This window comes from Fomitopsis serialis (genome assembly GCF_022376445.1).
Source record: "Fomitopsis serialis strain Sig1Antser10 chromosome Unknown B0H18scaffold_3, whole genome shotgun sequence".
Taxonomy (NCBI): domain Eukaryota; kingdom Fungi; phylum Basidiomycota; class Agaricomycetes; order Polyporales; family Fomitopsidaceae; genus Fomitopsis; species Fomitopsis serialis.
Genome location: NW_025954963.1, coordinates 37,185 through 48,117, shown reverse-complemented (window position 1 = coordinate 48,117; position 10,933 = coordinate 37,185). Strand labels below are relative to the sequence as shown.

Genomic DNA, 10,933 nt, shown 5'->3' with positions numbered 1-10,933 from the left:
TACAACGCTGAGAACCTACCATAGACTCACGGGCCGTTTCTGCATCGTGTGATTGCGGCCGACTCGCGACTGCGAAGGTCACGACTTTCACGCCGTCACTGGTGAGATCTCGGCGGGATGGTGTCTGCACGACATAAGCTGATGCTTCCTCACTCTATGATCATAGTACAGGACACCGATCGTGAACTCAGATATCGCTCGAAGTTCTGCAGATATAACGTAGTCAGGCGAGGTATGATTTCCAACGTATCGGCGATCTATTTAACCATGATGACCCGATGGCGGGATTACCAGATGGCGCATGCAGTCGATGGCGAAGGACTTCAAGGAGGACATGCTCCCAACGTGCAGGATTGCTACAGAGCACCCACTTACTCGAGGTAGGCCTTCCATTTGCATGCTCCGGCACCAGTTGCTCGAGTCTCATAGTATTGACTTGCTTCGTCGACGCAGCGATACCTATCCGCGATTTCCGCAGGAACTGATCGACCGCATCTGCGAATTCCTCTTTTTGGATCCTTTCACCCTGACGAGGTGCCGCCTTGTTTGTCATGCTTGGGGTCATGCTGCGCGGCGCATCTCCTGGAGCAGCCGGCTCGTTTAGGACCCGAGAGGCCTTGGACGACTGCGTATACATGCTCATGTCAAACGGCAATCGACCATACGGCAAGCATTTTGATGATCTGCAAATATGGGAGAACTCTCACCGTCGTCGAAAGCCATTCACACACATCTGGCCGATGCGCATCCCCGGGCATGTTCTACCACGATTGAGGACGCTAGGACTATATGGCCTCGACTGGACAGCAACCAGACCACATTATCTTTTCTTCCACTTCCTTTCCTATTACACCAGCATCACGGTTCTGTCTGTGGGGCTCTGCCGCTTTCGCAGTATGGCGGAACTCCGTAGGATTTGCAATGCACTACCAAGCCTCGAACAGCTATCTCTCTCGGACATCACAGTGCAGCACCCACTCATGCCAGACTTGACGTCCCGCCATATTCCCTGGTCCCGCAACAAGCTCAAGACAATTGAGCTTACAATTGTTGCCTCAATTTTCGAGCCGGTTGCTCACCTCCATGAACACTGTCAATCCTTGTTGGACATGTGTATCACGTACTCCTACGTAACAATGCTGACCTTGGACCTGCGCTACTTCTCTTCGTTTTCACATCTTCATCAGTTTCTATGCCATTTCCCCCATCTATCCCGCTTGTCGCTACACGAGGCATTCGGCTCTCACGTTGAGCCTGCATCAGTGGCAGACATCGCCCTATACACAGCACATGCATCCAACCCCTCCTTGTCATTTTTCCAGCTCTATCATGTTCCCGGGTCGTGGGCATCACAGATTCTACTGGTATTCACCCCACAAGTATACAGCCAACTGAAAGCCCTGAAGTTCGATTTCGCAGCCCAGGGTGGTCCATGTGCGGATCTTGGGCCACGCATTACGGAGGTTCTTTGTCTCGCAGGAGCTACACTCAAGACGCTCGAGTGCTATTTTGCTTATGGTAAAGGTCCTGGTGCCTCGTCATTGCGCTTGTGAATACTCATGAAAACTACAGGAGGCTCAATCCGCGATATCGTACCGCGACTTACAGCAAACACATCATTGACGAGACTAGTATTAAGATTCCACCGCATCGATGCATCGCTCCCGAGGATTCAAAAGGGCCTGGGTATCTTGCTATCGAACATCCGAAGCTCGCACCTGAAGTCACTCCAAATTTGGATTGCCCTGTCTCGCTCCGAGACATCTGAAGATGGAAACGAGGCCTCAGTTAGTGAGACACACCCTCCCGGCTCCACGTCCACCTTCCACACTATACTCTGTCGCAGTGTCTTTGACCAGCTTCCAAAAGTCTCTGACGTGTTTTGGGGCCGGGATGGTGTACTGATCATAGTCAGTGAACTCGGAGTCGAGGGGGGAAAGTTCGAACCACCACTGGCACAACGGCTGCGATCAAGTTAGGCATGATCGCCCTGTTCGCGCCGTGGCTGAATCGCGGAGTCTTATGGCTCAGTTTCAATCCCGACCCCGATGGTGAACGGTTCGTCACTCGTAATCCCTCACCAGTACTCTCAGATCATGGTGAGTGTTACCGCTCCGGTGTCCGTGCAGGCACAGCTGCGATCTGCGTAGTGTGCTCATCCGCTCGACTAGGGACACATGCTAGCATCATGGAAATACGGGACTCTGAGGACAATGAACGCGAAGGAGGCACACGCGATGTCAGTGGAGACACGGAGGCAGAAGAAGAACCTTCCCTGGAATAGACAATACACTTGGATTTGCGGGATTGACCTCGAACTAACAGGCTGTGTGTCGCTCGATGCTTGATATACCGGGGAAGCGCTTTACTCATATACCACCCAAGTGGACGACTGAACTCGAGAAGCTTAACAGACCGAGAGTTCGCGTCTCGCTGAACGGCGACTGGAACAACAATCCGGCGCACGTCTCTTCCGCGCTTCCACAGTCAAATCACCGGTCATGTATTATTGGAGTCGAAGAGCGGACGTGTAGGTTATGGGGTGACGGACAAAACATGCGGAAAGAACGGTCAAGGGAGTTTCACGAGACGCGTGTACTTCATAAACATGCAGGACTCAACCTCACAGGGTACCGTTGTACGGCGAGCCATGTCCCTATACTTATTGAATGTACTTTCGCGCGCCACCGTGACTGCGCGGAGGACCTCTCGGTCATAACCACCATTAGGCTCGTGTGTCGCAGAGCAACATCCCAGGGACGGCAAATGCTGTTTGCCTCTCCCCAACTGGGTGCTCCTGACGACCGCGGTGGAGATACCAGCGATCCCAACAGAAGACGCCACTGCTGCTGTGCGAGTTCTGAGCGACCCGGAGGCAGGCTTTCCCGCCTCACCGCGACGTATGTTCACTCGGATAGGCAGACCATCCAATGTCGACCTCATGGAGCGCGAGAGCCGGCTCAGCGAGCTCGATGATGAGTTCCCGGCAACTAAGAAGCGCACACCTCAGAAGAAAGCGAAACAGCGGGCGGCAGATGTCGAGAGCCCGCTAACCGAACTCGAGGGCGGCGAGGGGTCGCCCGTGACGATGAAACGCGCGAGGCGGACGAAGACGACGGAACCGGTCGTGTGCGACGTCCCGTTCATGGAGCGCAATGAGACAAAGTCCACTGGTCTCAATCTATATATGCTTAGCACGTCTCAGCCTGAGGGCAGTGAACTGGTTGCCGATTATCGTGCGCGACACTGGAACAACTTGACGACATGAATGATGCCGTCAAGGATCAGCTACCGAGACAGAGTTCGCCCCAACAGTATATACTACCCTTTGATCCATTTGAGTTTGACTGAAGCGATCAAGACAGTAGACAATTACTCACGTGCGGGAAGCTACGGACCGCACCGAATGATCTACCGGCGGAAGGCTCAGTGGGTACGACCAGTACTGACCCTGTGAGATCATCCGAAAAGCAGAGCGCATCCTACATGTTTATGAACGTCATGGAACTTGAGTCGGTGTGAGGACGCTCGCAGACTGACCTCCGGATGCACGCGTATGGCTTAGGTGCACGCGGAACCATCCAACCGCCGGCGACAGTGCAACTGGACACTAAGGACCGTGAAACCGTCATCCCATAGGGACCGCATGACGGGGCGACGTAGCACTTGGACTTGGAAGACGTCATCATCTACGTCCAACCCACCGGTTCCGCAGGTCGGTGGTCGACCCCGTTAGAATTCGACACGCGGCGGCCACCACCCTCGTCGCATGACGACGGTGCATGAAACGAGGCGATCCAAGTGGTGCGTCGCTGGGAGTTGCGGGTCGTTTAGTCTGCGCACGGGTAGGTGACGTGTAGGGCGTGCACGCCTGCCAGCATTTCAATTTGGGGGGGGGGGCGGCGCGCAGGAATTCGAATCTGTGAGAGGGGTGGTGTAAGTGTGACGGGGCGGGGGAAGGAGAGTACCTATGCGTACTCACGATGTGTGGATGCCCGGTATGCCTACAACACGTTATGTAGATCTGTTCCGCGGGTGTCGGCGAACCCTGCGGTCCGATGGCGATGGTATAGCCAATGTTCGTAACTTGGGATGGACGGTAGCTCGAAGCGGATGTGGTCTAATAAGATTCGAAAGTCGATGGAAGGCATCTCTAGACACAGGGACTGAGAGTCGTAAATGAAACATCGCACGCGATGGGACACAGGAACCAAGGGTCCGCCGTGTCTTCGAGTTCGCGATCGGACACCAACATCATGTGCGCCACTCACCGACGTCTTTCTGTCAGACACGATCACGACCTGAGCACGACAGTCGGCGGCGCGACTTCAAGTCGCCCGAGGCCAGCTCAGCGACGACTGCGCACTGTAGCAGTGACGATTCCAGGACGATCCTGCGGGCTGCGCAGTGGTGCTTCGGGTGGGTATAGGCGCATGATAGCCCGGCGGCTTTGTGTGGGCACCAGAAGCGAGGGAAGCACGAAGGCAGAGCATTGGAAATGAAGTGGAAGCCGGGTGCGGCGCTGGTCCGCTTCTGCCCAGAGGGGCATCGCGTGCTTCCCTCTCGGACCTGTCGGGCTGTTATGGACGACGCGGGGGTTCTGGGAGCTAAAGCTAAAGTGTGAGTCGAGCACGGTTGGGATTAGGAATGGGCCGACGCTCGCTATGAAGACGCGAGGAGAATGAGACGGTGCAAGTCAATCTGAGTGGCGTCTGCTTCGATAGCGGTGATAGACCGGTGACTTGGTGTCGGGGATTTGTGGCTGGGTATGGGTTCCGCGGACGCTAGGACGGGGGCGTATCGTTCAGAGATGCTCGATCGGGATGGCGCTCCATGAGTAGAGTGGATAGGACCTCATACAGGGGATGAGGTTATATGCTAATCCCGGGTAGTTTTCTTCGTAGTACCTACTCCAGGGAGAGCGGCCGGTGCGCGGAGGGAAACTCCGTTACCCATGTTGAGAGACGCACAGGGCCTGGGTCGCATGCGAATGGAAGCGGTGTCCGATCACAGCAGCGATGGAACAAAAGGCGTGAAGGCAACAGAGTTATGGAAGACGCTGTCTCAACCACCAAAGACGCTTGAAGATACTCACGGGGGCCGACGGCAGAGGCTGTGGGGGCCCGGGTAAGTACAGCGGGCCTGAGAGACATTCACGGCACTCTCGTCTGTTCGGACTGTATGAATGAGTCAAACACACTCTGGGATGAGCGAGGTGGTGACGAGGGTAGTCACCGCATTGGATGCTGCGGACGAAAGGCACGCACGTCATTGTCCCTATGGCAAAGGCCGTTCGTACCAAGTGGGACGATGTGGGAAGAGGAGGAGGAGGAGGAGGGTATTCCATTTAGTCACGACATCTAGACGCCTCGGCGTTTTCGATGTGTGACAGCGCTCACTAGGTACATGACTACCTCCAAACCCAACATACCCCTACTACCTAATCCTAAACTACCTAATCCGACTCCCACTATCGCATAATTACAATACTGTCCACCAGTTCAAACATAAACACCCCGGCGTCGTGCGTTAAGCACAGCAGGATACATGGCTAAAACCTGGGAGGAAAAAATGAAAAAACCTCCAGGTGTCAGCGGTGGTTCTCCACCATACTGACATAACTCACCATGGTCCAGGTGGAACCACGTGGCAGCGCTACTGCCGTCCGCCATCATGCGGAAGGTCCAGGGGCCTCCAGGGGCATAGTAGGAGCCGGACGCGAGCAATCCGGGTATAGGCGCGTAGTGTCCTCGGTCGACGTTGCCGCCGACTTTGGAACACGGGCGTTGAGCAGGCGGCGGCGGTGATATAGTCGCACGCGGGGACCACAGTGGCCCGCTCACAATATCGCATAAGACTGGTACTGTTCCATTGTTGTGACCACCAGTAGGGGGACGGCGTCACAGCATCCAAAGACATCCGAGATGAATTGCGCGACAATGTGTTGTGTGCATTCATCCGCAATTACCGCCATAAGGAACCGATTCGGGGATGACATGGAGATCGCACGACCATGGGCCGTGAGCGCATTGTGCACTCGGCGCATGAAGTGCGCTCGCAGGGACCGAAGGATATCTGCTTGGCAGCACATTAAAACATGCGCCTCATCCTCCACCATGTTCCGCCCTTGGCAGAAGCGACAAATTCGCCACTCCCGCGGGATCGGTGGGGACCGCCGGCGCAGTCCCTCAATTGCGAAAGGGTGATCGGAAGCAAGCAGGCGGCAGATCGCTTGTCGAAGCGCTCGGGAGTCCAACGAAAGGTACTTGCGTCGGGCAATGATACCGAGGTTGTGACTGCGGGCACTAAGCAGACGTAGACGTTCTGAGCCACGCACTTCGTTCCTCAGGTAGGAGCGTAGCGACTGCAAGACTTGTTGCGCACATTTCTTCACGGTGTCCGGTGTCAGGGCGTCTGCGATGGGGAACTTGACTGGAACTGGTAACTGTTGCAGGGCGTACTGGAGGTCACTAATCCATGAAGCCGAACCAGTCAAAGCCATACTGCGAGACTCGGCCAGCGCGGCCAAAGGTAGTTGCGGGCGCTGCGTTACCACATAGAGGAGGTAACGCAACGCCAGCGATAGCCGGCGGTATCGTATTGGCCATAGGCCGGTTTCCGTATACAGCACCGAGGTGACTGTTCGTGGGTTAAGGCCCAGCGATCGGCGCAGGTATGTCATCTGTACCGACGCCAGGGACGTAAGCGCCGCGAGGCGTACGTCAATCGTGACCTCGCACCCCGAGATTAGGTGCGAGTCGATATGAGTGTTGTAGAGGGTGAGCGACGCCCAAGGTGGTAGGTCGGCCACGTACGACTCCACCGAGAGGCAGGCATTCGCTGTCCTGCGAGCCACCGCTACTCGATGTTCGATGTGTGCCGCGAAGATGTCCCGCGCCGTAGACTGGAAGAGGATGCCCACGTATGTGTAGCGATCTACGAGAACAATCCGTACACCATTCACAGACAGGCATGGCATTTGCGCAGGGAGAGGCCCGAAGATCATGAGCTGCGTCTTGGACACATTGATCACCGCGAAGTTGAGTGAGCACCAGCGCGCCAGGTCGTCGAGCTTGCGTTGCAGACCCTCCTGCGACATTGACCATAGCACGATATCATCTGCCTGCTCCAGATGTGACATGAGGATACCGCCAAGGTCAGTGTCGTCCGGGTGGTCTGAAATGATGAGGTCAGCGAGGAACAGGATCCACAGGATAGGGGAAGCGGGGTCGCCTATGAGGATCCCTGCCGTCGCACGGAACGAGTCGGACTCATTGCCGTCCTGCCGCACCACGTAGCTCAGCCGAGCATAGAGCATCCTCAACCAGTCGAACAGAGGGCCACTGAAACCCGCGTCCTGCAGCTTCGCCCACAGTGTCGGTTGGTCCACCGAGGGGAACGCATTCGATAGGTCTACGAACGCAACATACAGCGTTCGGCCACTCGATCGCGCCTTCTCGATCGCAGCCCTGAGGACAAACGCGTTGTTGTTTGTACGGCAACCTGTGCGGAAGCCGTTCTGCGAGGGGGGAATCTTGGCTGTTGCCTCCGCCCACGCCCTCATGCGACGTTCAATCATCAGTGTGAGCATTTTCAGCAGGCAGCTCTCGAGTCCTACCGCCCTGTAGTTCGCTGCCTGTGCAGTGTCCTTTCCCCGCTTCGCAATTCCGGTCAGAATAGCGGTGAGCCAGGTGGTAGGCGCGTCGAGGGAGTCCACACACTCCTGGAAGAGGCAGAGCAGATCTTCGTTATCCATCAGGAAAAAACCTTCCCCTGAATGCGGAAGAATAGAGGCAGTTTCGTAGGAATAGAAGATAAACAGCATTAATATTCCTAATTCAATAACAGACCATATTCCGTGGTCCCCATGGGTCCGTGTACGAATACGCAGTAATACTCGAGTAATTACAGTGTTCTCGTGAGTTACTGTAGCATGTTCACGCAATAAGTCATGGCTTCTGTGCCATTCTCAGGACATTCAATGAACATTCACTCTGATGTTCGTTCACACAGTGATTAGAAAAGATATTAATGCATTGCCGTGCATGAAATATACGTAGTACTACGAGTCCAATGTGAGAATCTGTGATGTATCATGAGAGGTCCAAGGCCACGAGCAGATGAGACAGGTACTAGGGAGGGAGATAAATGACAAGCACAGGCAGTAATGTATGACTAGAGTAACAGTGACGGTGGGTCCGCGGGTCGACAGGTCACTAAGCGGGTCCGCAGGCAAGTCGGCGCGTGGACGAGTGACCAATCGCGTGGGTGATCGCACGAATGCGCAGGTGGCCAGCCGGCCGAGCAGACGATAGCATGGGCGGGAGGGGGCATACGAGACAGATTGCAGGCAAGACAGAGTCGGGTGTGTGGGTGTAGAGCGAGATGGTATGTCCACGGGCATGGGCGCGTAGGTTGCGAGTGACAGGGGTGACAGTTCTCCATGTGGATGTATGTTAGCTGGCTGTCATAATCGGCGAGGAGGTACGCACACAGGTCGATGTTTGTCATGATACGGCAGGCAGGTGGGCAATCACAGGTGCGCGGTCAAAGCACCGAGAGCGAGCAGCTATGGAAGCGAGCGCGGAGGACAGGCACGCGCGCACGCGAGGACATGTGAACACGCGGACACAACAGAGCGGGCGTGTGGACGCGAGAGGGCCAATGGGTGGACACGAAAGTGCAAGCAGGCGGGCGCGAGAAGGCAGTGGGCGGACGTGAGAAGACAGTGGGCGGGCGTGAGAAAGCAAATGGGCAGGCACGAGACGGCAAGTCGGCGGGTGCGAGACGGCGGGCAAGAGGGATGACAAGATGGCGGGCGAGCGAAATGGCGGGCAAGGAAAACAGTTGGCGGAGCGGAACGGCGGACAGATAGGACATGGTTCAGCAGGGCCTCGGCACATTCGTAGATGGCAGTGCAGGGAGATCGTGTTGGTGATGGCTCACCTTTGTATCGCGAATAGGGCCCTTGAGCCTCGCACTCAAAGTCTTTCGGCTGCGCGGTCGCTGGATGCGTGTGCCCTCAGTGAGAACGGGTCGGCGGGTGCGAGAGTGAGCTAGGGGCGAGACACGGTAACTGGGAAAGACTAGCAGTAGGGCGAGTAGGTGGGCGAACAAGAGGGCAGCGAGCCAGAATGAGGACATGTGAGCGGGCGAGAGGGTAAGTGGGAGGACACGCGGGCGAGCAAGCAAGAGAGGGCGGGTGAACGAGTGAGACAGCGGGCGGCGGCGGGCGAGAGAGCACTGACGTGGCGCTGTGGCGGCGGTCAGATTCGATCGAGATATTGTTTAGGGCAAGCAGCGCTCCCACTTGTTGCACGTCTCCGCGCCATCCGCCTGTCGCTCGTCACCCGTGTCGCCCGTCTGTCACCCAATCATCGCCCATCTCCAACTTGCCCCGTCTCAGCTAAGTACAGTCCCGCTGTGGCGCGACCGTCGGCGCCGCTCACGAATGTGCCAGACGGTCTGCATTCGGACAACCACCACTATGCGCGACGCACCCGTCATGCCATCCCAAACTCCGAATGCGACAAGCCCGAGCACGCAAGGCGGCGAGCCTGAGCACAACAATCGAGCACGGTCAAAGGAAGAGGGACAGCATAACATATGGTGGGCAGGAGTAGTGAACGAAAGGGAAGGGAAGCAGAGGTATTTAAATAAAACCCCGAAGTGAGTCGTCATTAGTGTATTTACTAAATATCTCTGTTCCTAGTTGCGATGCTCGAGCAAGTGCATTGACGAGCAACAAACTCGCAGCACGCTTCTCTACGGGCACGCCACACAGTTACCCGTGTAAGTCTCTGCGACTGCCGAAAAGCGAGCAGACACTCTGACCTCTGGTGGTGTACCCCTCGATCTTGCTCACTCACCCCACCCTTCTCGCCTGTTTGCTTGTCATCGCCCACTCGTTCGCCCACTCGCCAATCCACCCTCGACTTCTCGCCGGCCCGCTATTGCCTCATCACCCACTCGCCCACTCTTGCTTGCTCGTCCGCTCGCCCGTTCTTGCCCGCCCGCCCACGTGTTCTCGTCTCACGTTTTGCTTTTATTGCTAGCCTGGTCGACCGACCACCCGCCTGCGCCTGCGCTCCTGCTCTCACTTTCATACCCGTTTCTCTCGGCTTCTGGATCCGCGCACCCACTCGTGGACCCACATTGTCTCGCGCTACACCCACACGCTCGCACTCTGTCTCGCTCAGTGTTCCTCTTGCATGTACTCTCCTGTCCACGCTCTCGTCTGCTCAGCCGGCCGGCCACCCACTCATCCGTCCGCGCACCCAATTGCCTGCGGACCCGCTTACTAACCTGTGGGTTCGTGGACGACTGAGGTGTGGTCGTCATAGATGACTACGCATACGTGGTGGAGGACAAAGTGATCTTCGGGTCATGTGTAGTAGTGTACTACTAGTATACGTAGAATTGTTTAGGAGACACATCAATATAACCTCGTTGTTTTCACTGTGAACCTCGCGAATGAACTACTGTTTCGGCACCTCTGTACAGAAAATTCCAATCATAACATTCATATTAGTACCTTTTTATTAACTGCACTCGAACGACGTGTCGAATGATCAACAATACGGGATGTTATCACGAATGGCATCATGATTCCCAAAAGTCTACGTATTATGGAGAATCTTCGTCTGTTCGTTGTAATTCCCAGGGAGGGATTTTCCTGATGTCCAGCCCGAGCACACGGTCGTAAGGGATCCTATCCTCTCCCATTGCTGACCGTCGGTTATGCTTGCGGATGTGTTCCTTGGCGTCCGCGATCTCATCCAGGGTCCAGGGGCGCGCGAAGAACAGCTGGTCAGGGTTCGGGGTCGTGCGTTCGGGGAGCATCTGTGACCACATGCGATTGGCTGAGTAACGCACCGCATCGAAATTGGACGGTAGCACGACCGGGGCGTTCATCCGGGGCATAAATGCGGCG

At 56.0% G+C, this 10,933-nt stretch overlaps 4 protein-coding genes across 4 annotated transcripts; 2 read left to right on the top strand and 2 right to left on the bottom strand.

The window, feature by feature from the left end:
• The first annotated feature begins 302 nt into the window (after positions 1–302).
• B0H18DRAFT_312000 (uncharacterized protein) lies at positions 303–1,946 on the top strand. The gene is made up of 4 exons (XM_048037509.1): positions 303–380; positions 454–1,364; positions 1,420–1,518; positions 1,573–1,946. Exons 2-4 carry the CDS (start codon positions 552–554, stop codon positions 1,621–1,623), a joined length of 963 nt encoding a protein of 320 aa, XP_047899450.1. The 5' UTR covers positions 303–380; positions 454–551; the 3' UTR covers positions 1,624–1,946.
• Positions 1,947–2,941: 995 nt separating this feature from the next.
• Positions 2,942–3,268, top strand: B0H18DRAFT_1113537 (uncharacterized protein; the record flags this gene model as incomplete). Its single annotated transcript, XM_048032963.1, has 1 exon — positions 2,942–3,268. The coding sequence occupies one exon, from the start codon at positions 2,942–2,944 to the stop codon at positions 3,266–3,268; it is 327 nt and encodes a 108-aa protein (XP_047899449.1).
• Positions 3,269–8,547: 5,279 nt separating this feature from the next.
• On the bottom strand, positions 8,548–9,227 carry B0H18DRAFT_972076 (uncharacterized protein). Its single transcript, XM_048043844.1, has one exon. The coding sequence runs from the start codon at positions 9,142–9,144 to the stop codon at positions 8,884–8,886; it is 261 nt and encodes an 86-aa protein (XP_047899448.1). The 5' UTR covers positions 9,145–9,227; the 3' UTR covers positions 8,548–8,883.
• A 128-nt stretch (positions 9,228–9,355) lies between these two features.
• B0H18DRAFT_972072 (uncharacterized protein) lies at positions 9,356–10,132 on the bottom strand. Its single transcript, XM_048043843.1, has 2 exons — positions 10,056–10,132; positions 9,356–9,792 (listed from the first exon to the last, which is right to left on the bottom strand). Exon 2 carries the CDS (start codon positions 9,679–9,681, stop codon positions 9,403–9,405), a length of 279 nt encoding a protein of 92 aa, XP_047899447.1. The 5' UTR covers positions 9,682–9,792; positions 10,056–10,132; the 3' UTR covers positions 9,356–9,402.
• Positions 10,133–10,933: the final 801 nt, after the last annotated feature.